At 43.2% G+C, this 23,583-nt stretch overlaps 1 protein-coding gene and 2 long non-coding RNA genes across 3 annotated transcripts in view; all 3 read left to right on the forward strand.

Moving 5' to 3' along the window:
- The window catches only part of Nup75 (nuclear pore complex protein Nup75), a 43,642-nt gene extending 40,046 nt beyond the window's left edge, over positions 1-3,596 (forward strand). Inside the window, exon 22 of the mRNA XM_089574111.1 lies at positions 3,396-3,596. Coding sequence (XP_089430237.1) covers positions 3,396-3,488 — 93 coding nt within the window. The 3' untranslated portion in view covers positions 3,489-3,596. The remainder of the gene's footprint in view (positions 1-3,395) is intronic.
- Positions 3,597-5,858: 2,262 nt separating this feature from the next.
- On the forward strand, positions 5,859-7,774 carry LOC149364102 (uncharacterized). Its single transcript, XR_016289146.1, has 2 exons — positions 5,859-6,220; positions 7,595-7,774. It is a non-coding gene; the product is annotated as an uncharacterized LOC149364102 (long non-coding RNA).
- A 3,765-nt stretch (positions 7,775-11,539) lies between these two features.
- On the forward strand, positions 11,540-21,411 carry LOC149364103 (uncharacterized). The gene is made up of 3 exons (XR_016289147.1): positions 11,540-11,946; positions 13,745-13,863; positions 21,303-21,411. It is a non-coding gene; the product is annotated as an uncharacterized LOC149364103 (long non-coding RNA).
- The last annotated feature ends 2,172 nt before the right edge of the window (positions 21,412-23,583 follow it).

Consider the following 23,583-nt stretch of genomic DNA (forward strand, 5'->3'; position numbering starts at 1 on the left):
AATCTACTCCGCCCTGGGGGATACCCCTGAACATTTGACCAACCCTGTTCCCACTTCGAGTTATTGATCAATTCGCTCTCGCCCTACCATAAGCCTGCCGTCCCGGTTAGCTCAATTGGTAGAGCGACTGCTCCGGTGAAACGGTGGTCCCGGGTTCGAACCCCGGACCAGGACGAATTTTTCTTTAACTGCGAAGTTTCTGAGAAAGCTGTGTAGCTTTCCTTTGTAGCCGTATGGCTGCGCTCGGGTGGATGTCAATGAGTAATTACTTCCTTATTGCTTACTTGTTGTTGCCCAAGATTTTCTGGCGTTTTCGAAGAGAATTTTCATAGCGCGTTTTCAGCACCGTGGCCCCGCCTCATGCCACTTCGCTGAACATTGCATTGAAAGCAGCAATAATTGAACTCGTAGAGAAACGACACATGCAAGCTGACTTTGCAAAGCTGTTGCAGCTGTCAAAGTAAAAAAATTTCAAAGTAAGTTCAAAGCAAGACCAAGATCATCTCTGATTTTGAGAATTCGCACTCGAGGGTCAAAAGAACGACCCAAAGGATGATCATCCGGAACTGGAAGATGAACTTAAGCTATGGCTGAAAGCAGTGCTTGTGAAGAATTTTCTAGTTTCTGGCGACACGCTCAAGGGGGGACAAGGGTCTATCAGACTTGTTTTTTATTTGTCAGTGTACCTTGCTGAAACTTAGCATGCAGGTAAATCGTAGAATACTGATTTCAAACCTCATTTAGATTTCAAATATTTCACCGGGAGAAAGTGTATTGCAAAATAAGTCATTTCTCACGGGCTTTTATGGTAATTTCTCAGTTAAAAAGCTTTTTTAAGAATATGCAGGCATTTTCAAAGGCCCTTCGCACCTCCTAAAGCTAACAAAATGCCTATAACGTCATTTTGTTGATCATAGCTAACAAAGTTGGAAAGAAAAAACATTTTGGCTGTAATTAGCCCACACTTGACCAAATAGCTCATATATCATGTTTAAAAGAAAAAGGAACGCTTTAGGATGTGCCATCTCTGCTTGCATAGATCCTTCTAATGCTAACACATTGATTCTTCAACACTCCTGGTAGGTGGCACCTTGTAAATACAGTAGATTCTCATGGTATGTTTCCGGTTAATCCAAATTTTGTGATGATACGAATTTTAAAAATGCCCTGCCCAGAGTGCGTTATATGCGATACATTCCGGTTTTGGATGGTGCGAACAATTTTGCAACCCGTGGCAGATGATAGGAACAGGTGAACCACCCGAAGGCGCCCGGTGGTGATGATACCGTTCTAAAGGGACCACTTCGCGACATATTGCAGGAAAGACAGCACAAGCACGCATTGTGGATATTTGCGGCTGAAAGTAATTGAGCAAAAAAAAAAAAAGAAAACCGGATATATTGAACCCCCATCATCAAGCGCTGCCCACACTGATGACAGGCGGCAGGCTTTGCCGTATTACACATATAGCTGGAGGTGGAGCGCGCCCGTGGTTGGTCTGGTACATACACGATAGATATAAGTGGTACATTCTGTTCCTGCTCTGTTGTACTGACTGAATCCCACCGGCAACATCTGCGCATAAAAGGTCGCTTGCAAATCACTGTCTGCCTCGGCTAAAGTTTGCATTTTCTTCTTCTCAAGGAGGTTCCTGGTACATGCATGCGATGCGCGAGGACTTCGTTGAATCGAAAGTGTGGAACAAAATTAAATCATTAGAAAAATGCATGGTTTTTGATGGGGCAGAGATTGGGAAAGGAGAAAAATGCATTACTTAGCGAATTTTGTTAAGTTGAGGTTCATTATATCGAGGTCTGACCGTAGTACTTGCTCCAGGTGCTCAATTTTTACTAGTATTTTCTAACCTCACCCTGTCAAGTGAAGCCATGCTTTAAAAGGGCTCTGAAAGGGGCTCTCAAGAAAGGTATGTATTCCTGGAATGTGAAAGGATGCCGCTTCACGAATATCCTCCAGCAAGAATTTTTAATGCGTTTTGTAGGAGCTGAGTTATCTGTGGCCAGAATTTGAATTTCAGCGTCTCTCCGTCGGCCCCATCACGGGAATTTCCCGGGATGCAGAGTATCGTGACATGCCGGAACAACGCTGCTAACTGGCTGCGGCCATGGCAGTTGTGCGACGCCTGAATGAATGTAACCAATAGCCATCTCTTAACAGAATTATTTAGCAGTGTGCGACGGAGGAGGGCGTGAGCATGAAAAAGTCGCCAGAAAGACTCGCCAGTTTTCGCAAGCGCAATTGTGGGTTCTCTCCTGTGTGCAGAGTGTATTATTTGGCTCAGGTTTTCATGGCGAGAGAATGTAGGGGTTGAGCAAGTTTATGTGCTCTCCTCAGAAGGTGTTCCAGAGCCCCTTTAAGTGATATAGTTAGAGGGTATACAAAGACCAACTTGCGGATACCTGAGACAGACCTGAGGACACCATCGTAAAATATATTCAGGCTGGCTGCTAGTTTTCGCGCGGTATACATTAAGGGGGGACACTGGTCATGAAAAGAAAATTTTATTAATTTAGTCATAGTTATGAAATTTTCAGGGCACATGTATTTTTGTGTGCTGATTCTAGATATGTCATTTAATTTCATGTAAAACAATTCCTTGAGCACTTATGCACTTTTTATGCAAGTATTTTGCGGAGAGTTTTGAAGAAAATTTGCTGCAGGAAACTCGCTGAAACGTATGCCATTAGGTTCTCTTGACACCAAGGAATACAATAAGGGTGAAATTGTCTTCCTGCCTATCATAGAACTTAAGTTATAGAGTTTTGAAGTTGTCGCTTCAGAAATGAGAAGGAAAATGTGTATTCCTGTGTGTGAAGTGGTAGCTTCAGTACCCTATTACTCAAGTTCTATGTGAGCCAGGATAATAATTTCTGAAGCGACAACTTCAAAACTCTATAACTTAAGTTCTATGATAGGCAGGAAGACAATTTCACCCTTATTGTATTCCTTGGTGTCAAGAGAACCCAGTGGCATACATTTGATCGAGTTTCCCGCAGCAAATTTTCTTCAAAACTCTCCGCAAAATACTAGCATAAAAAGTGCATAAGTGATGAAAGAATTGTTTTACATGAAAATAAATGACATATTTAGAATCAGCACACAAAAATACATATGCCCTGAAGATTTCGTAACTGTGACTTCATTAATAAATTTTTTTTTTTCAAGACCAGTGTACCCTCTTAAGCTGTTTACACTTGCATATTCCATTATATGAAGGATAGTTTTCAGGTAGAAATGAAGCTTACCCTGATGTTTCTGTAACTGGTTTGGTCTACAAATATGGGATGATTAAGATTCTACGTGAAACGAAAGGGCGCCATTAATACCGAAATTTCCTTGACATCACTATGTAGTTTGTCATTTTCTTTTCCTTGCAGAACTTGATGAAGACGGAGGAGAAGGATCTCCGAAAGCTGATCGCTCAACATCTAGCAAACGCACTCATCAAGGAATCTAGTGCACCATCCTGATTGCACAGGCATTGGTTTTGTCTGTTTCAATTCGCTGTCATTGCTCCTTACATTTTCTTCTTGTTAGTGTCTCTATGATGCTCAATAAAATGGAAATAGAACCCACTATGCTGCCAGTAAGTGTCATTGGTGTCCTCTTGCAGCTGTCACTGAGCAGTTGGAATGTCTGCTCTCGTTGCACTAAAAGTGAAATGTGATGGGTTAAGTGGTTATTATGAAAACAGTGTTATGAGGAGGGAGCTGTAATGTTAATGAAGTCACAATAATGGAATTTTCAAGAAACATGCAGTTTGGGTGCCGATTCCAAATATATAATTTAATTTTATGTAAAACAAGCCATTGGGCACCAATATAATATGTTATGTAACTTTTTGCCGAGAGCTTTCAGTAAATTTTGCTGCAGGAAACTTGCCAGGACACATGCCATTGGCTTGTCTTGACATCAGACTGTGTAATAAGGGCAAAATTATTATCCTGCCTATCACAGAAGTGAGTTACAGGGATTTGAATTTGCCACTTCACAAATGGGAAGAAACTGATGATTTCAAAATCCTATAATTCACTCTCTATAGCAGGCAGGATGAAATTTTACCCTTATTGCATAGCTTGATGTCTAGAGAAACCAATGGCATGCAATCTAACAAGTTCCCTGCAGTAGAATTTCTTCAAACTCTCGGCAAAAGTTACCTAACATGTTGCATAAGTGTACAAGGGCTTGTTGTACATAAAATTAAATTACATATTTGGAATCGGCACGGAAAAATGCATGTTCCTTGAAGATTTCATAGTTGTGACTTCACTAATAAAGATTTATTTCTAAGACCCTCTTCCCCCCTTAATTAAACAATGAGATTGCCATCAAAGCACCGCCTGTTGTGAGGAGAAATAAACTTTATTTACTGGGGAAAAAAAAAAGCTCTCGCACCCTGGCAGAGCTTCTGATTATCAAGGAGCCCTCTAGCCTAGCTTCGCACCTGTTCTGTTAAGGTTGTCTCGGAAAACCTCATACAAAAAATGACATTTGATTCAGAGCAAAAGCACGTGCATTTTTTTTTTTGCAACTGATGTTATTGATTTCGCTGCACGGATGACTGAACTGAGGCACACACATGATGACTGATTCAATTTTCTGTCTATATGAGTGGATATGCAAAAGACTATTTCGTTCAGGTCAGAACCTCTGGTACAGAGAAGACGACGACGATAAGCGGGCAGTTCGGCGGGTTTATAAGGCGGAAGCCTTTAATATGCCTCATCGTTGTAAGCAGGAGCTGTCGACAGAAATGTCACCCTTTTCAATTGGTCGAAACGGTCGTGACGTCACAGTGCGCGAATTTCAAACGGGGCCAATTGTACTTTGCCTACTAACTATGCAACCAATTAAAGGGATCGTATAGTGATGCTTTAAGTTTGACTGCGTTTAGTTAATTGCTTACTTAACCAATTAGTCTAATTAACCTTTCTAGTCAGACCAGATAAATAAATAAAACCGAGTAAGAAATCGCCCGAGCTTGGGAATCGAACCCCGGTCTCCGGAGTGCGAGTCGAGCATGCTACCACTCCGCCACGCCAGCTCGATGGTCTGGAATGAACAAAGGTGCGTCTAGTGAATACGGCATCTTCGTTCACTCCCATCTTCCTCTCTTCCCGTTACGGCGGGAAGAGAGACACACAGAGACAGACACATTTCCTTTCCTCAAAAACCAATTTACCGACGAGCAAGGCGTATTTGTCCGTGTTTCAGATTGGTCCAAATTGTCGTGACGTCGCCGCGTGCGAATTTTGACGGGTGTCCACCGAAATATGTGAGACAGTTACTGAGCAACTTCCTTTCCTCAAATACAATTTTCGACTAGTGTCTACTGAGATATGTGAGACAATTAATGCGTAATTTCCTTTCCTCAAACACAATTTTCATTTTCTTCATTACGGTCCCTCTTTCTTCTTTCACTCACTTCCTCCCTTCCTGTACGGTGGTGGTGGTGGTGGTGAAAAACTTTAATCAAAGAGAGCTTGAGGGTAAAAAAACCCTGCTGCATGGTCGGTATCCTTAGTCCGGGACACCGCACGACGAGGCCCCGTCTCGCGCCCGCTTGACCAGAGCCCTTTGGGACTCCAGTGTGGAGCTGTTGAGGAGGGCAGTCTCCCATGCCTCTCGGGTGGGGATGGGGGAGGGGGGAAGGTGAGGATTCTGAGTACATGCCCACACCATGTGAAAGATATCGCAGATCTCTCCACAGTGCGGGCAGCGCCCATCTGTGTTCGGATCGAAGTGTTTTGCTATTGCAGGACAGAGAAGGGTTCCTGTCTGCAGGCGCCGCAGAGTTCGCTCCTCCGCCTTACTCAGCCCCTTGGCGGGTGCCGGGTAGCGTATTTCCATTTCAGCGTACGTAGACGCATCGGCCGCTAGTTGCGCTGCTTGTCTGCAACGTCACATCCGGCGTTGTCATGACAACATTGGAACGCCGCTGCTCGCGTGCTCGCAGTCGATCGGGCCACTCGGCGCCTTCGCTACCTTCGCTTTGCTTACGCTTTTTGTGCACAGAGCCAGTTTGCCCTGCACTCTCGTTTCGGCAAAAAATAACTTCTGTTCTGAAGCCCTCCACTTCGGCGTGCCTCCAGAAGCGGAGAAATGGGACAAGCGAGGGAGATGCCGTTTCACAGGCTGCTGCGAAGAGCGATGTGGCTCGTCTACTATTCTGCGGTTGAGTGACAACCGTTTGTTGCGAAAGGTTGGTTGCAACTTCATACTTTGTATCGCGGTTAACTTCTGATCCGATGCAAGGAGGAGAGCAGTGCATTTGCCCTAAATAAAACTGGCAGGGGTAACGACAGATTACCGCTCTTGCTAGAAGCAACACGTTTCTGTTTAGTGAGCTATTCCTGTGTTAAGAAATAATACAATGGATTATGGATAAGGTGGCTTTAGCAGTACTTATCACAGGAGGGTGTGTACGATCGTAGCTGTGGAAGTGTGAACATAGCTACCGGCCTCCCCCCATAAAAAAAAATCTACCATTGAGTCATTCATCAAGTCATTCATTTGGACCCAATACATTTTTCCCAGCTGGCTAGAAAAAGAAAGTGTTTGTAGGGAGGGGAGAATGTAAGCAATTTAGCCTAGACATGTCTGCATGCGGAAAAAATTAATTTTGTACATTAGCTGCAAATAAACACACGCTGGTTATTGCATGTGCAGATATATAAATACATGCTGTCTATTGCATATGGCAGGTGGTTTACATTTGTGCACAAGGTTATTTGATGGTACTGCTCTTAACCATCTGGAGATATTCATACTCAGTGGTAGCCCACAGCAGATTTTGTTATATGATATGCTAATTCCATTAATTTATTTCAAATTGCATTCGTTTAAGTAGATGTCACCTATAGGCAAGTAAGACGTCTTGTATATACAGAACTGTGGCTTTAATTTTAGTGTTTTAGTCGGGTTGGTGGCTAGCTTGTGACAGGGGTTCGGGCCGATGACATATGCACCTTCAACTGCACGCTTCCTGAGGCTACATTTTCACGTAAGATGCGGTTGAGGTGTTCACCGAGGTGTGGAGATCTGAGAGCTACTGTGTCCTTTTCTCAAAAACTTTTCCTTTACTCAAAACACATGCTTTCACATTGCTCCATGTAAGCAGACTTAAGTGCTTACCTGCCAGAAAACAGCACAACTGACTGGCCCAGTTTGTGTACATTATGTGTGGACTCACAAAATGAGTGCATTGGTTACAAGGTGGTAAGCACCAACCATTCATGGTACTAACATTGTCCATGTGCTAACAGATGCTGCTTGTTTAAATTGCTGCAGAAAAGTGCGGCTTCGATAAATGTTTTGCCTTTCTTTGGAGTGATTCTATGCGAGGAGCAAGTTGGGTACACAGACAAATTATTTCATTGATAGACAGGTGACCTGTGAGCCTTGAGTAGCTCTGTTAAAAGAATGAAATGTGCTGCAGGTTACTCTCAAGGTGTCCTCTCCTCTGCCTGTGGCTTGTTTCTCTGCAATGTCTGCTCTCGCAGTACTACATTGCCTCAGTTATAAATGCTACGGATACCGAGTAGCTGCACTCAGCTTGTTTTTTTTTTACTTGCAGGAAATGACACTTCAGATTGCGGCAACACAAGTACAGGGTTGAGAAGAGGTGATTTCAAGACTTATCATTTCATGAACCTTAGATGCCTGCAAAGCCTTTCAAACCATTTCTATTCATTTAGGCCATTGTTGCTGAGTATAAGAACAGCCATATGCAATAAATATTACTGCTGCCGGGTCATTTTTTTGTTTTGCTAATTTTCTTGATCCACTTCAGTCGTTTGTGGCAGTTTGGCAGCTGTAACACTTATTGTAACCAAAGATTGCCTGCTTTGGCTATTTTTACTTTTGTATTTAGAATGTTTGATAGTCTCCTTTCTAAGGAATTCGATTTTTATGTGTGTGAAAAACTGATATGGCCACAATGCACTTTACCTAGTGTATTTCCTGGACATGTTTTTCGATAAACCCCGAATAAACCCCCACCTAGGTGTTGACACTTAGGCTACCCTAGTCATGCACAGCCTTACACATGCCAAGCTGTACTTGTCATAAAGTGCATGCAACAATAGCGTAAATAATTGAGATTAAAGGAATGTTGTCATTGAGCATTTTGAGGCACAACCCCAATAGTTATCCAATTCTAGCTCCTGTGGAGGGGCCGCATGTATCCAGTGCCAGACCTGTCAGAGAGCGTTCATAGGTGGCCAGGCATGACCACTACATTTTGGATCTGTTGGGCTGCTGTAGAGCTGCTTACTCGGACTCAGCATATAGCAAGGCTTTTGGTGCTTTGGAATGTTTGCTTATCTTTATTTACAGTTATTTGCAGGCCATTCTTGTTTGGTGATGTGCTAATATAGATGTAATTTGTTTTGTATGATAGCTCAAATGTGCATGCCATGATGACATTCACTTGCAGTAGTCGTAAAAGATGTGGTAGTGTACCGAATCCATACCAGTACATACATACCAAAGAATGTCAACGCATACACTTAAACATCAGGCATGTAACAGTTAATTTTACACCACTGTGCACAAGAAAACCAGCACAGGGCAAATAGAATTTTTATAGTAACTTAGTGACTCCTCCTCTGCAAAAAAAATTAAAACTCAAATGTATTTCAGTATAGAAAGTAGAGATGTGGTATGAAGGTAGGCATACCACACATCAAAACAGAATGAAAGGAAGGGCGTGTGTATTCTCCTCAGTATGACCTGCACAAGGCAGAGCCAAAGATAATTATGTAAAGTGCGAAACTAACTCCGGTGAGCCTCCAGTGAAAAAGGTTTCAGCATCTTGGGAAGAGACCACAGCTGAGGACTTGTGAGGTGCTTGAAGGGAGGGGCATTTATCGGAAAAGTAGACTAGAAAAGGAGAGAGTGAGCTGGGAGTTCTTGTGGTTCCTAGGAGGTCACCACTTTCTGTTGCCATTTCATCTTTTGTGCATACAGTGTCTGAAGGCATCTGCTTCAGGTAGGGAAAGTAAATGTCTCCAGGTCAAGTATTTTTCTGGAGTTGGTGGCACATCTTTCACAATGTCTTCGTTCAGGTGTTATCAGTCTTATTATAGGTGTTAATCGTTTTGTGAAACATCTTGATTGTCAGTGCTACAAGTCATTATTAGAATATCTCTCCATCAAGCTCCTTCTGGAATAAATTTCTAGCAAATATGGTTCTGACGCCAGCGCTGTTATAACCTGTTTTCTCCTCTGGCAGCACATTCTCCCAGCTTTTCAAGCATTAGCCACTATTTTTTTATTCTTATTTGCATTTGACTTCCAGTGCTTTGTTACATTTGATGAAAGTTTGATTGTCACTGCTACTAGAGAAAAAAGCTTCTCTACCTGTTCTGGACATGACCATCAAGGCAGCTGCTGATGGTGTGTGCACTGATGGCTGTAATAATTTCACTTGAGTTTCTTCATTCAATTCAGTCATCTCCAGCTATACTTTTGTTAAAAAGTGGTGCATAACACGTCTTAAAAGCTCTCTGCATTGCTTTGTATTTGCAGTGCTGAAGTATTTCAGCATCAGTTAGTCGGCAAAGGTATCAACAGCCTACCTGAGTAAGGCACTGCATTCTTTTTGCATCACACCGATGGCTTCTTACATTTTTGATGACACTGACTAATGCTTCGGTGCCATTCAGTGCATGATAATTGTCGGCTATAGCAGTTCAGTTGTGGACATTTACAGTAAACTTGTTTCACTGAATTTCACAATTTTGAAAGAGCTTCACTGCCATGTATTGCAATTTTATACTGATCAGAAGGGGTTGTTGCAAACATAATTACATGAAAAGCTGATTTCTGACCTGGGGAGTTTGACTCTTGGCCCTGTTTCACTCTAACTGAAACATCTGTATTTAGCTTGTTGCACGTTGCTTTTCCACAATCCTTTGCATCACTTTAAAGAGCCTTTGACTACCCTCTGGTCAAAAATGTGTTACGTCGAGGTAATGTGTTGTCATCCCTGGAACACACAGGCACAGATAAATTTTCGAAAACAGGTATAATAGCGAAATGACACCTGCCATGATCATATAATTTCCTCGTGTTTCTCTTGTTTCATGCCGTCTTTGAGGTTTTCCTTCCTTCCGCCTGGCCGACTAGCCTGAGCAGACGAAGTTTCCCTTCTCCTATTTTAGCTCAAGGCAGATTTAGTCACACGCCTGTATCGTAGCCTCTCCTTGACAAGTACTCTTGTCTTGATCTTTGCTACTGTGAGAATTTTGGTCTTCCGTGTGCTTTGTTCTTTCTCTTTGTGTTTTTTGTTTTTTTGTTCTTTGTGTGTTTCTTTGCAGCCCGAAGTTGTAGGTTGTTGCATCGTTCATTCTTGGGAGTCAGAAGTTTACGATTGACCTCACATTGAAACGGGCTCCGCCGTGTGTGCCTAATTCAGAAAACGCCGGTAATCATTCAGCGTGTGGGGCAGCACAGAATGGTTCACCGTGCTTTGTGGTAAATATAAATATCCGTGCTCTCTAAAATGTTTAAGTGTGAAGACTATACAAATGATGGAGCACACAGAACACGTTAAAGCATTCATGGACTAGGGACAATAAACCAAAAATTTCGTTTTTGTGTGCAGATATCTGCATGGAGACGATGTGATGCCAGAGGAAGTATGTCATTGTGGTCTATGTTGCCACATTGGTTGCACCTGTCGTTCACCTGCCAACCAGGATAATTGAGGCCATAAGTAGTAGCATGCTGGGTTGCTAGAAGCTGTGAACCATCATAGGCTTACCATTAGAGATTTGCAGGTCATACTGAGTGTTAATGTATGAATTCATGCAGCATCAACATGTGACATAATCAACCGTAAACCGAACAAAGTGCACAAAATCTAAGTTGTAACCAAACTTAGATTTGAAAACATATCTTCAAACCGTTAATAACAGCAGGCATGCACAAACATTCAGGAATGGCATTATCTGAGTTGTAACCAGACTCAAATTTCAAAACATCTTCAAACCTTAAAAACAGCAGGCACACACAAGCATTCAGGAACGGCGTTATCACATGAGAAGCTGTATTGCCATGAGCACCCATTATACTTCGCTGAGAGGTAGAGGCTATGCTTTCATTCCTGGTGGGAATGAAATAACAGCTGAGTAAATGTGTAACATTGATTTCTTTCCATCCGCCTTGCATTGTCATTCTCTGCTTAAGGAAGTCAATGCACCAACAACTGGGTGATGGTGTTTAAATGTTCCAAACTCTTTTTACTGCACTTCTTAATGCTCGAGTGCTCGACTTGGCAGAATTTCTCACATATACTCATACAATCAAACCTCATCATTACAGGGGAATCAGAATTTCTTCATTGTAACTATTACGTTGCTATAACCACTTCTACCCTAAAAAAGCAGTTTGGCATGTCAGTAAGGTGTACTCTAGACAGAATTAACTGATGGCAATAAGCAGCCTATCATGCGACTAAATGATCGTGGCGTGATTGTTATGGTCACTAATTACACAAGTCGCAAAAGAAATGAAACAAAAAGATCAAACATTTATCGTTATGTTTCACACGCACACAAAAATTGGCTCAATCACAATTCGCCTCGAAGTAATCTTTCATTATCCTCTGGAGGGTCTTCAGGGGCATTTGTATCCAAGCCAACCCCCGTTTGAGGCTGCAGATTTTGTTGTCCTGTGATCACTGTTTATCACATTGGCAAACAGGTGAAACAAAGCTATAGGCTTGGTTAGTGCGCTCACTTTACGCAGTTTCTCACTTGTGAAAGAACCAAGTGCACAAATGCAAAATACAGTCTTACGGTATGCTGTTTGTGCACACATTTTTAGTGATTCAACAAGTGTTGATTTGAGCGCTGTACAACTGCATCCAGTGGTCAGCATCTGCGGCATGTTGCAAGTTGGAGCGGAACACTTTCACATCAGGTATAGAGGACTCGCGGTCTTCTACACAATCTGAGGTAGCCGCCTCCGCCATTGCTTTCCACGAGGAGAGCTACAATTCAGCACTGTGAAGTGCTGTGTCGTCAACCACCGCAGGCAGCAAGTCCGTGAACTGCCAGCGCGGACATATAGCATTGGAGACAAGACCAAGCTCAGAAGAGCGCAGGAAATAAAATCGTGCGAAGTAGTGTTTCGGTGTCGTTTATGAGATTTGTACATGAGTTTGCTTTGTATACTTCTTTGCTTTGTTTTCTTTTTCATGTTGAAACATACCGGGTGTTTCAGCGGAAACTTTCGAAAATTTTTATAAATAGGCTTTTTGGGGTAAAAATATGGCTTTTGCGGCACAGTGTTACCAGTGTTGGCAGCACCAGAAAAGTGGTGTTTTGTCTGAAGTCGTGAGCTGGTTAACTAATTTTTAATAATTACATCTGTAACTAGTAGAGTTAGGCACCTAGTTGCAATTAGAGATTTGTAGCTGGTCGTCAGTAATAGCTATATCAGTTTTTAGAGTTTCGAAATCGAGGTTACCCTCGCTGTCATGACTTGGCAAAATCTGGCTGCATCATGCGAAAATACCACGGGCTTTCGAAAGCATGGAGGTAAAGCAACTGCTACAGTGCATGTAACTAGTCGAAAAAGCCAAATTTTGTTCAGCCACAGTGCCAAGAGTAATCGCGTTTTCTGATTTCTAAAAACTGATGTGGCTGTTACTAAAGACCAGCTACAAATCTCTAACTGCAATTAGGCGCCTAGGTGAGCTAGTTAAGAAGTTAATTATTAAAAATTCGTGAACTGGCTTACTACTCACGACGATTCACCAGTTTTCTGGTGTTCGCCAACACTGGTAATACTGTGCCGTAAAAGCCATATTTCCCCCCAAAAGTCTATCTATAAATTTTTTGAAAGTGTTCGCTGAAACTCCCGGTATATTTATAAATGCAACAGCAGCACACGGCTGTTTTGATTTCGGATCGTGTTCAATCGTGTTTAAACTTTTTGGATTTAAAAAAAAGAAACGAGCGAGGTCATGTTTTGGTTTCGTTTATGAAGTTTGTAACGTTGTAAGTTTGCTTTGTATACGCCTGAATTTAGATTTTACGTATGTACGTTCGCGTTACGTACGCTCTCTTTGCTCTCTTTCGAATTTAGCGCGCGTGCTCTTATGCTAGGAAAATAGCTTTGTCAAGATGGCGGCGCCCAAGTCACCCGCTTCGGTTAGAATTCGTCAGTGTTATTGGGTTTTTAGGCATATTCTTTGCCTTTAAATAACACGCGTGATATTCGCTTTGCCTCCTCGCGCCAAAAGCAGAACGAATGAGGGATAAACTTCCTCTATTTTCGATTTTAACTCAAACAACCATGCAAACAAGACTCCGCCGACTGTGGATCGGCTTGATTTGGATTTTCAAGCTAAGGCAGTCATAGTCAAATGTAGCCGTTTCAGTGGTTGGCAGAAAGGTGCGAAATAACTCCACATGATGTTATTAAAAACGTTGCTCGGTTAAGTTACCAAAAAAAATAGGCCCTGGCTGGACTGAATTAGCCATGGTACTAGCTTTGCTTTGCTAAGTGCGAATCACAGCGCATAAAATATTTTCACATTTCAACACCAGATGGCGTTACTGTGGCCTGCGCTAACGTTGCAGGAAGTTTTAAAATTCGTCGTAGATTCGTGCGACTTCTTTCGGCGGTTTTTGCTTTCGGCTGCTTTAGCGTTTCGAGTCCTGCAGTCCGCATCGCTTCGGTTTCTCGAATTGACAATCGTGCCTGCATTCAGTTACAGCGAACCTTTTGACGAGCAGATGCAAGAGGAGCCTGTGGCAACGAATGGCCGGCTTGCGGTGAACTTGTGCAGCGCGTTTTCTAGCCGGTGATGTTGACGATAAGATATGCAAGGTAATGATTTTCGTTACTTGAAAAGAACAGCTAATCTCCTCTCTGCAGACCAGGTACAAGAAGCCCCCGTGAAGCTGGTAATTGTAATACGCCTGTTCGTGCGAAACGAAGTCTTTGAGGGGCTCGAGAGACCTGCATTGCCGTGTATTTGTATGCATTTTTTTTTATTTGCACACAGCTCAGAAACATGCTGACAAGCAGTATTAACAGGCCTGCAGTCTAGACTAGGCAGGTTACTGGGGCCAGCCCGACACTGCTAGAAAAACCAGCCTAAAGTCCGAGCGCACATTGCCGACTTTATTTACACTGTGAAGCAGTCAATGAGGACGCTGGTGTCATTTGCTAGTTGAGGTGAGCACAAGTAGCAGGTTACCGATCATTTTCCGCTGTGAAGCCGGACTTCCCGATGCCGAACAGCTATACTAATGTTACAGTAAAATGTGGCATTCAAAGCAGAGAAAGGCCCAACCGAGTAAGGTGTTCGCGCAAAGCTGTGTGCGTCTTGGCCAACACTGTGGCTGCGTTCAGCTAGAGCATTGGCGTTGAATGACATCAGTGATTGTACTGAGACTGTTCAAGAAGCTCATTTCCTGCGTTGTTTAAATGTGGCAAGTGAACACTACAATGGCTCCTCTGTCTCGATGCCATTGTGAATGACAGGCCTCTCACATTAAAAAGGATTGAAAATTTTCACTTTCCATGTCATGCTCCCAGCAATTCCGTCAAAGTGCTCAAAGAGGTTAATTCACATTGAGGCAGGTGTAACCATTCAGTCCTCCAAGTGAAAAACAGCCCTGGTGCTATTTTCAGTGCGAGATGGTTTACTACTTTATCTGACGAAGTTTTCTTGTGCTCAGTGCTGAACCAATGCTATATGAAAGCATTTGTTCCTAACCTGGTCGTCATAAAAATTCCGACTCATGTCTTGAATGATTTATTTGTGGATGGCCTTGATACCTTATAGGTGTAGACACATCAATTTTTTCTTAGTGTATTTGTGCTTTGGATTTGTGTAGGGCATTAGTAAACATGAATCACTGCACGAAATTTGCCTACGCTCAGTAAATAATTTCTAATTGAATTTCTCTTGCCACACAGTTCCTGTATTGGTTCCAGGTTGCCGAACAATGGTTGCAACGTCACAAGTGAGTATAAGATCACGTGAGGCCCACAAAAACTGCTCTATATTAGCTCCTTATCCAGTTGCTGTCATCCTGGCTTCTGAAGCAGATTAGCATAAGTTTACAGGAATTAACTTATACAAAGCAGTGAAAATATTGTAGCTTTTGTATACGTCATTCAATTTCATATACACCTATGGCGACAGAACCTTCGTTCGGCAGCCTGGAACGGAAGCTGTAGGACAAAAGAAAATTGATCAAAAATTATTTATTGAGTGCTGGCGATTTCCATCCTATTACCCATGTTTACTAATGTCATATGCACAGTTCCAGTATTTGCTATTTCCTTCAAACTATTTGCAAGGGAGTTAATTACAATCCGAGAAAATTTCAGTTTAGTCGGTCAGGTAGTCAGTTATTGAGAAAAGGATTAAAAATTTTCAAAAGGGTGATTTTGAGAAAAACGCAATTTTATGTTTGCACATATACTACAGCAGTTGAGAATGCACCAGCAGAATACATGCACTTGTTGACTTTATTGGCATCTCCTCCGAAGCCTTCATGTTTATTCTCTCTGACGTTTCTTGCTCTCGGAGGAACTTCAGAACTCAGCAACAAGCTCCTTGGCAGCAGCAAGGCAACACGCTGCTTGACAAGCCGGTTGAGACAAACTTCTCGGCTTACACTTGATTGGATGCTATGTGTATTTAAAACTTGCACTTTCTGCTGTATCATCACCATAGATATATTACATCACTGCAGGTTGCAGTCTTCAACCTGTCAGTCCCAAGAAATGTTGTTTTAGGACAGCGGTACCAAATCAGCTGATTCATTTATTCGGTGGTTTTGAGTGTCCTGCCGTGGAGTCACTTTCTTAGATGACCTGGCAGTGATAAAGCCACAAACACTGGCCTAGCTGCTTGTAGAACAGCAGTTGGCAGGCTGTTTCTGTGGTAGGAGACCTAATTTTGCAAAACCAACACTTTGACAATCTGGCTTGTTGCTGTGAAACTTCCTCCTTCTCACCTACTATGTAGGCACTGTCACCGTGATGAAGCAAAGTGATCACAACAAAGACCTGTGACGACTAGGCTTCAGTGCTCTACAAAAGCATTCCTTATGATAAAACTTTCAATTGAAACTGATAAAAAAGTACAGAACTTGAACATCTATGTTATAAAAAAAAATACATGTCCACAAAAAGATGATGGAAAACAACATGTAACCAAAATGCTTTTTTAAATACTATGAGGTGCAGTTTTCAACACGGTGTCGAACTGGAATTTTTTCGGGTTCGGTTCAGGTTCAGGTTTACACTTTTTGGGTTCAGGTCCAGGTTCGGCTCCAGAGCGACATTCCATTCCGGTTCAAAATGGTTCGGACTGTACTGAACCGGTTCAGACGGGTTCAGGATAAAAAAAATATAGAATGTAGATGAGTTTTAATCAACCAAGCTTGCTATGCTGTTTACTTTTTTCTGGCACATCAATATATAAAATAAAAAATGCAAAAATTTTTTAAATGCGAGATGTTCTTACTTTGCACACTTTATTTATTGTCCGCGGCAAAAAGGCGAATTTACGGCAAGAGCCGCAAAATTAAATGAACTCTAAATTAATGTAATTAATTTTAATTAATGCAAATTATTGCTTGTTGGTCACCACTATTAGTGCTTACGAGGTCTGTTAGAAAAGTATCAACCTTTGGCCGAAGAAAAAAAAACTGGCATAACTGGAGCGTTAGAAACCTAATAACCTTCAAAGTAGTCTCCTTGGGGCTCCATATAGATCTCCCAGCGGTGCTGCCATTGTTGGAAGCATTCCGAAAAGACCCTTTTCGGAATGGAATTTAGCTCTGCTGTCGTTGCAGCCATAATGTCCTTTCTTTTCTGAAATCGCACTCCTTTCAATGACCTCTTGATTTTAGGAAACAGCCAGAAGTCATAGGGGGACATATCAGGAGAGTAAGGAGCCTGTTGAACTACAGGAGTCTGGTTTTTCGCCAGAAAAGTCTGAATCAAATGCGAGGAATGTGCAGGAGCAATGCCGCGAGGGATGCGCCAATTTCTTGTTGACCTCAATTCCGGTCTCTTGCGCCGCACAGCACCACGTAGGCGATGGAGCACATCCCTGTAGTACTGTTTAGTCATTCTTTGACCCTGTGGGGTGGGTACGCGTGGTGTGCCACACAGAGGGAGTCAAAAAAGCAGTCAGCATCACTTTGACATTGCTGCGCACTTGGCGGGCCTTCTTTGGTCTTGGTGACGTGAAATGCGTCCTCTGTGACGACTGGGATTTGGTTTCCGGGTCGTACCCGTACACCCAAGACTCGTCACTAGTGATTACGGCGTCGGTGAAGTCAGGGTAACTGTTTGTGGAATCCAGCATCTCCTGTGAGACTTCAACACAAAGCTGCTTTTTCTCCACCGTCAGCAGCTCCGGCACGAATTTCGCCGCAACTCTCTCCATGGCTAAATGTTCGGTGATAATGGAATGTGCAGAAAAATTGCTGATGTCCACCTCTTCCGCAATTTCTCGGATAGTCACACAACAGTCCCGCATCACCACAGCGTTCACTTCGGCAATTACCTGGTCATATCGGCATGTTGGTGGCCGACCGGAGCGTGGCTCTCTCTCCACGGATGTGCGGCCGTCTTTAAACCAGTTGCACCACTGCTTAATCTGTGTGCTGCTTGTAGCATCATCACCGAAAGCCGTCTGAACATTTCGAATAATTTCCACTTGGCTATCGCCAAGTTTCTGGCAAAATTTGAGGTAGTAGCGCTGCTCCTCTCGCTCCGCCATTTTCCTTGCAACAAAAACCGACGAGAGCACTGCGCACTCCCTCACTCAAACGCTGCTTTCCAGTGACTGACGCTATCGGCAGGCGGGAAAAAATTCGTGCATGCGCACGAGGGTTCAAGGTCGGCTGCTGTAAGCGCGCTTGTTTCATATCCATCAGGTGTTCGCACAAAAAAATAAAGTCGGATACTTTTATAACAGACCTCGTATAATTTTTGATAGGTGGATATACATTAGTGAACAAGAAATTTATTTCCATTTTTTTTTTATAAATTCAGAATATCATGAAAACAAGCTACCTATTTGCTATTTCTGAGTACAGTTTGATGCAGTAATGTCCTTTTCATCAAGCAGGAGTTGCATGGTGCACTGTCTCGTTTCAGTTCCTTTTTTATGTCTGTCCTTTCATGCGCTGTTTCCATTTCATTAACTTTTCATATGTTCTAAATCATTAACTTGCTGCCACTTTCAAGTGATGTGGTGTGTGGGAACATGGACCACTGCACATGTTTGTAAGAAATGGCCTAGACGTTAAGAGTTGCCACGACTGCTCAAATGGTAATTATCCCTGGCCGCAACTCTGGGATTGTCATCTCTGAGTGGTTTTCAGAGTAACGGAGTTGACGGCTTTTCAAGTTTTGAATGGATATAGATTCAGAGGATGTTTGGTTTTTTGGTCTTCATCGGAAGAGGCCAAATCAACAGAGTAAGTTGTTGAAAAAGAAATTGTTCGCATGAGCCAAGAAAACTCTCGACTCTATGCTTTCAACTTTTACAAAGTTTTTTTTTCTCGTACCAGGATCTAAAATGGTCGTATGAACTGTGAAATGTCATGTACGTGCCATGTGCTAAGCTAAACGACTGGAGCGCAGCTTCATACCTACACGCGTGCAAAAAGAATCGGGCTTACAGTATGATATAGGCTAATGAACACCTGGCGTGGATAGGTGTCGAATGTAATACAGTGCTTTTATTAGAGTAATCGAAGTTCTTGTCATGTGGAAATGATAGGATTTGGTGTATACTTAGGCCAGATGCACTTTATATGAACCTCATCATCAAATTTTATCATTAAATCATGGAGGCGGCAACGGCACTGCCACAGGCTGATTCTCCTTTTGTACAGTAGGCCTGCTTGAACAAATTCAAGGTGTAATGAACAAAAAGATCTAATAGTTTATTGTTGGAAAGATTATGGTTTCATAGGCACACAATATTCTGGGCTTTAGATAAGAGTTTAAACAGAACGGTGACTCGAAGCACTCTTCTAAGCTTCTGAGAACTTGGTAGAAAAGGAGGAAGAGCTGACATTATGAGTTGCCATGCTGACCTGCGGAAATTATGTGCATTGAAAATTTTTGTATTTGATCCTGCAGCCATGGGTTCCGCATCCATGGGTGTATATGAGCTCGAGCCGTGTAGGAGGCATGTAAAGAGACATCTGCCTTTGCAACAGTGGCAATGTGAAATTCGATAAAGGGAGCTGACAAAACTGCACCCGCGAATTTGGCCTGCACCCATGCCAACGGTGAACTAGTACTGTGAACAGCAACGAAAAGTTGCTATTCGTGTGACGTTGTAATCCTCTGCTTCGGTTGTAAATAGACACTGGCATGATGCCTTATGCTGCCTCGAGGGCCCGTGAATATTTACTTCCCTCAACTGTGAACATGAAAATAGCTTAGCACATGCGTCAAACTTCGCTGTCGCCTGAAGTTTGCCGCCACTCACAACCACTCACCCATGTCCTATCACCACTCTTCTCTCACACTCACATCCACTCACTCGCACTCACACTCATGACCACCCATACATCTATTCACTCGCACTCACAACCACTCACTCACACTCATGACCACCTACACTCGCATCCACTCACTAGCACTCATACTCACTGACGTATGTGTGAGGCGATATGAGTGCACTCATGAGTGAGTGTGCCGACCTATGCTGTTAAGAGCCAGATTCTTCTAGGCGTCCGTGCTGGGCAGTCCCACAGCAGGTGATGAGTGTTGGCTTCAATATCTTTGCATTGACATATTGGACACCCAAGTCGAGGGAGGAGATCTCGAAAATGAGGCTATTTCTGAGTCACAGCTGGAGTGAGGGCAATCCCAACCCAGATCCTCTGAAGCACAACCTCCTCTGCAGAAGAGGGTTACCGCACAGGCTGAGAGCACGTTTTTGGCACAAGAGGTGTTCCTTTCCTGATAAAAGAAAGGTGCACTGTAGTAGCTTCGTTGCTAGGCCCTTATTTCTTAGTCAAGGTTTGAAGGCGAAGCTCTAGACCCTCCGCTACTGGCTGTGAACACCTCAAACACTTATCGCATCCCTAAAGCAGCTTGTCCACAGCCAGAAGGGTCTCGGCCAGAAGCATATGACCAAGCTTAGAAAATTGGCTTGATAGGGTCTGCTTTGAGGGAACAAACATGCACAGTGCACTTTTAAAAAAATGAAACGCTACTTTTATCTGACATTGTCTTTTGACTGTAATAAGGCGAGTCCACTTAGTACAGATTTCAGATACAATGAACGCAATCCGTGTGACTGTCAGGTTCGTTATAAGTAGGCTCAACTGTATTCAAAGCCTCAGTTGGCTGCTAGCTCTTTAGAGTGTACAGGTTATCAGCAAACACAGATTGCGACCGGGAATTCGCCTCAGCCAGGTTCACAGTTCACAGCCAGCTCACATTTCGGTTTCACGGGCCGCCTGTTGGCTATGGTTACCGAAATCGGTTGAGACTTAATACTACAAGAAGGTTAGAAAAGTGATGTGCTGCCTCTTCATTTGTTGTCTTGCCACTTTTGGGGGCATGCAGGCAAGAGTTGGAACAAAAGAAGCTTGCAAAGTAGCATTTGATTTAGTTTTTAGCATTATCTCAACTCCTGCAGATGCTGAAACAGAAGCAGCATGGGATAACCAATTGAACTATAATTTTATTTCAGAGTGGATAACCAAGTGAACTATAATTTCTTTATTTCAAAATGTGAACAGATGGGCCAAAATTTCCAGTCCCTACTCATTTAAAAATTCCCACATGCTGCTGAACTGCTTTAAGTGCAAAGAAAAACAGTTGGTGACAGGTTTTCTGCAGACATTTGTGAGCCTGCCGAGTGCTCTTTTGTCTTCCAAACTTGTAGAAATGCTTTCTGTAGAACTAAGGCTTGAAAGGGCATATTTAGGCCTACCATCCCATTCCTTCTTTGATGGCAGTGCTGTACTTGGTGCAAAAGTAATTGTGTGCTTCAGTGGTGAGTGACAATCCCATTGTTGGTGTAATAAAAGGGACCAAATGTCACCTTCTCAAAATGCAAAAGTATTGACGCCAAGACAGTGCAGATATTTGCTACATGTAAGCATGTTTTCTGGTTCTACAGCGGATTTTCATCGTCACCAAAATATTATCCTCAGAGGGTATTAAACGTGCACTAAGGCTAACATGGTGAAGTCTTATTCACAGGTATGGATAAATGTTGACTGTGGCTCACTGTTTGTACCGTTCATTTTCTTTTCCAGACGTACTTGTATTTCAAGCAGCAGACAACTTCCTTTCAGGAGTAATTTCATCACTACTTGATGTGTCTGTAATAGTAACGTCCAGAATAAAGACCTTTTCAAAGATACAGTACTGCTGGAAGATCTCTTTTATTGTTTTGTTTTTGGATAAGTTGTGTCAGCGTACATCTTGCTCTTGCACGTCATGCATGTCTTACATTTCTAATTCTTTCTTGACCCTTGGAGAACTACAAAAGCTTCCTTGAGGTGCCAAGGAATGCCATGCCTCTTAGTTTATACCCTTCGTGCTGCACACGTATGCATACAGGAAATGAAGATGCGAGGGAGCCTGTTAGAAGAATACTCAGATTCAGCGAATAATGACTGGCCTAATAGTGAGAACCTGTAAAGCAGTTATTGCAACTAGTCCGAAAGTAAGGTGAGTAAAGCAAAGCTCTAGGTTCACGCATGCTTGGATATAGACACTGGAGGTAACCCAGTAAGAACTTGGTGGTTCTATAGAAGACAGTGTGAGAATCCGTGAAGGCATGTATACACGTACAAGCAGTGGCTGGCTTTCTGTGCATCTGTAAAAATTGGCAGTTCTTCTGATGTCCCACCAGACAGTAGCGTCTTTGAAAATTGAAATATAAATTGCACTTCCTGTGCACCCACCTATACACAACTACCTACTGTACAGGGTTATTCACTGCCAACTTGAACACAGGAGCGTGCTCTCTGGTTACAGTTCAGCTCTGTAAAGTGCCACACAGGAGAGAAGTCCACGTTACTGTACATATGTGCAAAGAGTAGCAATTGTGGCAGCTCCCTGAACCTGCTCAACAGCTCGCATTTATCCACAGTATGCCAGACACGTGTTCAAGTTAGAAAGTAACAACCCTCTTAGTGCATGTCCCAAGGCATGCCCCTGGATAATGCCTACTAACAAATGGCATATTCAAATTGTGTGACAAATTTTCCTTTTCCAGATGCTCGTGTCTGGTGTTGACTCCTGCTTATTCCATTCATCCTAAGAATAAGCGAACTATACTGAGTGGTTTGAGCTGAGACAGGCATTGTTTTACAAGCCGTACAGTACTGACTCGTCCAAAGATAGCTGAATCTTCCGTTGCTTTTATGGCCACCTCTTCAGGCCTTACGCACGCTTAAAGCACCATACGCGAGAGTAAAGGCAAAGGCTGTTGAGTAATAGAATGCCACAGGAGGAGGACAGATAAAGCTGACCAGCCAGAATTTCAGTAAAGCAGGAAACCTGTTGAACCAAATGAACGTGCACTTGGACAGTGCCACCACGAATGGAAAGTTCGATGAGCCCAAGAAAAGCACAACTATGTTCAGTCAACACCATCCACAGTGACTGCCTTAGATGTAATGAACGATTTCCCAGTTTCGCGACGCTTGAAGTGAAGTAAATAATAGACCACTCGACCTTTATCATTATGTGCGCTTACTTTTCTTGTGGTCTTATCTACGTGTTTGGATGGATAAGTCTTCTTGTACGATCCCAGCACAGCACTCTTCCTTCGTGGCACGAAGCATGCAAACTCCGATCCTTGGCAGTCGTGCGGTCCTCGTCGTTGAACGTGTTATTAATGCACTTACTTTGCTCCCGCTGTCGCCTTGTAAACGAAAAGTAAAGCGTCGCAGAGGCAGTTGTGCCAGCCAGAGATCACGAAGTAGCCGAAGTGGCCTGAGCGGCAGACGACGCGAACGGCGTTGAACATGTTAGTAATGCACTTGCTGTACTCCCGCTACCTCCTTGTAAACGATAAGGAACGCGTTACTGAGTCAGTCGTGCCAGCCAGACAGCAAAATACGAAGGAACGCGTCACAGAGGCAGTCGTGCCAGCCAGAGAGCACGAAGTAGCCGAAGTGGCCTGAACGGCTGACGACGCGAACGGCCATTTGCAAGCAAAGCGCGAACAGTGGCGTCTCAATGTTGTCATGACAACGCCGGATGTGACGTTGCAGACAAGCAGCGCAACTAGCGGCCGATGCGTCTACGTACGCTGAAATGGAAATACGCTGCCGGGTAGAGACGGTGGCTGTCGCAATAATAAATTAGGATTTCGCGGAACCGCAGAAGCGGTTTATGAGCTTCTGAGCCATGAGAGCTAGGATGAGGAGCCCGGTGTGTGAGCGCTCGGGCGGCCGCATCAGCGGCCTCATTGCCTCGTAGACCCTGGTGGCCAGGAGCCCAGATCACTTTTGTGCGAGTTGGATCGGCGAAAGCGCGTCTTAGAATTTGCGAGGCAAGAGGTGATATTTCGCCTGCAAGATA

Source organism: Amblyomma mixtum, chromosome 2 (assembly GCF_055824585.1).
Source record: "Amblyomma mixtum isolate Tamu chromosome 2, ASM5582458v1, whole genome shotgun sequence".
NCBI lineage: Eukaryota > Metazoa > Arthropoda > Arachnida > Ixodida > Ixodidae > Amblyomma > Amblyomma mixtum.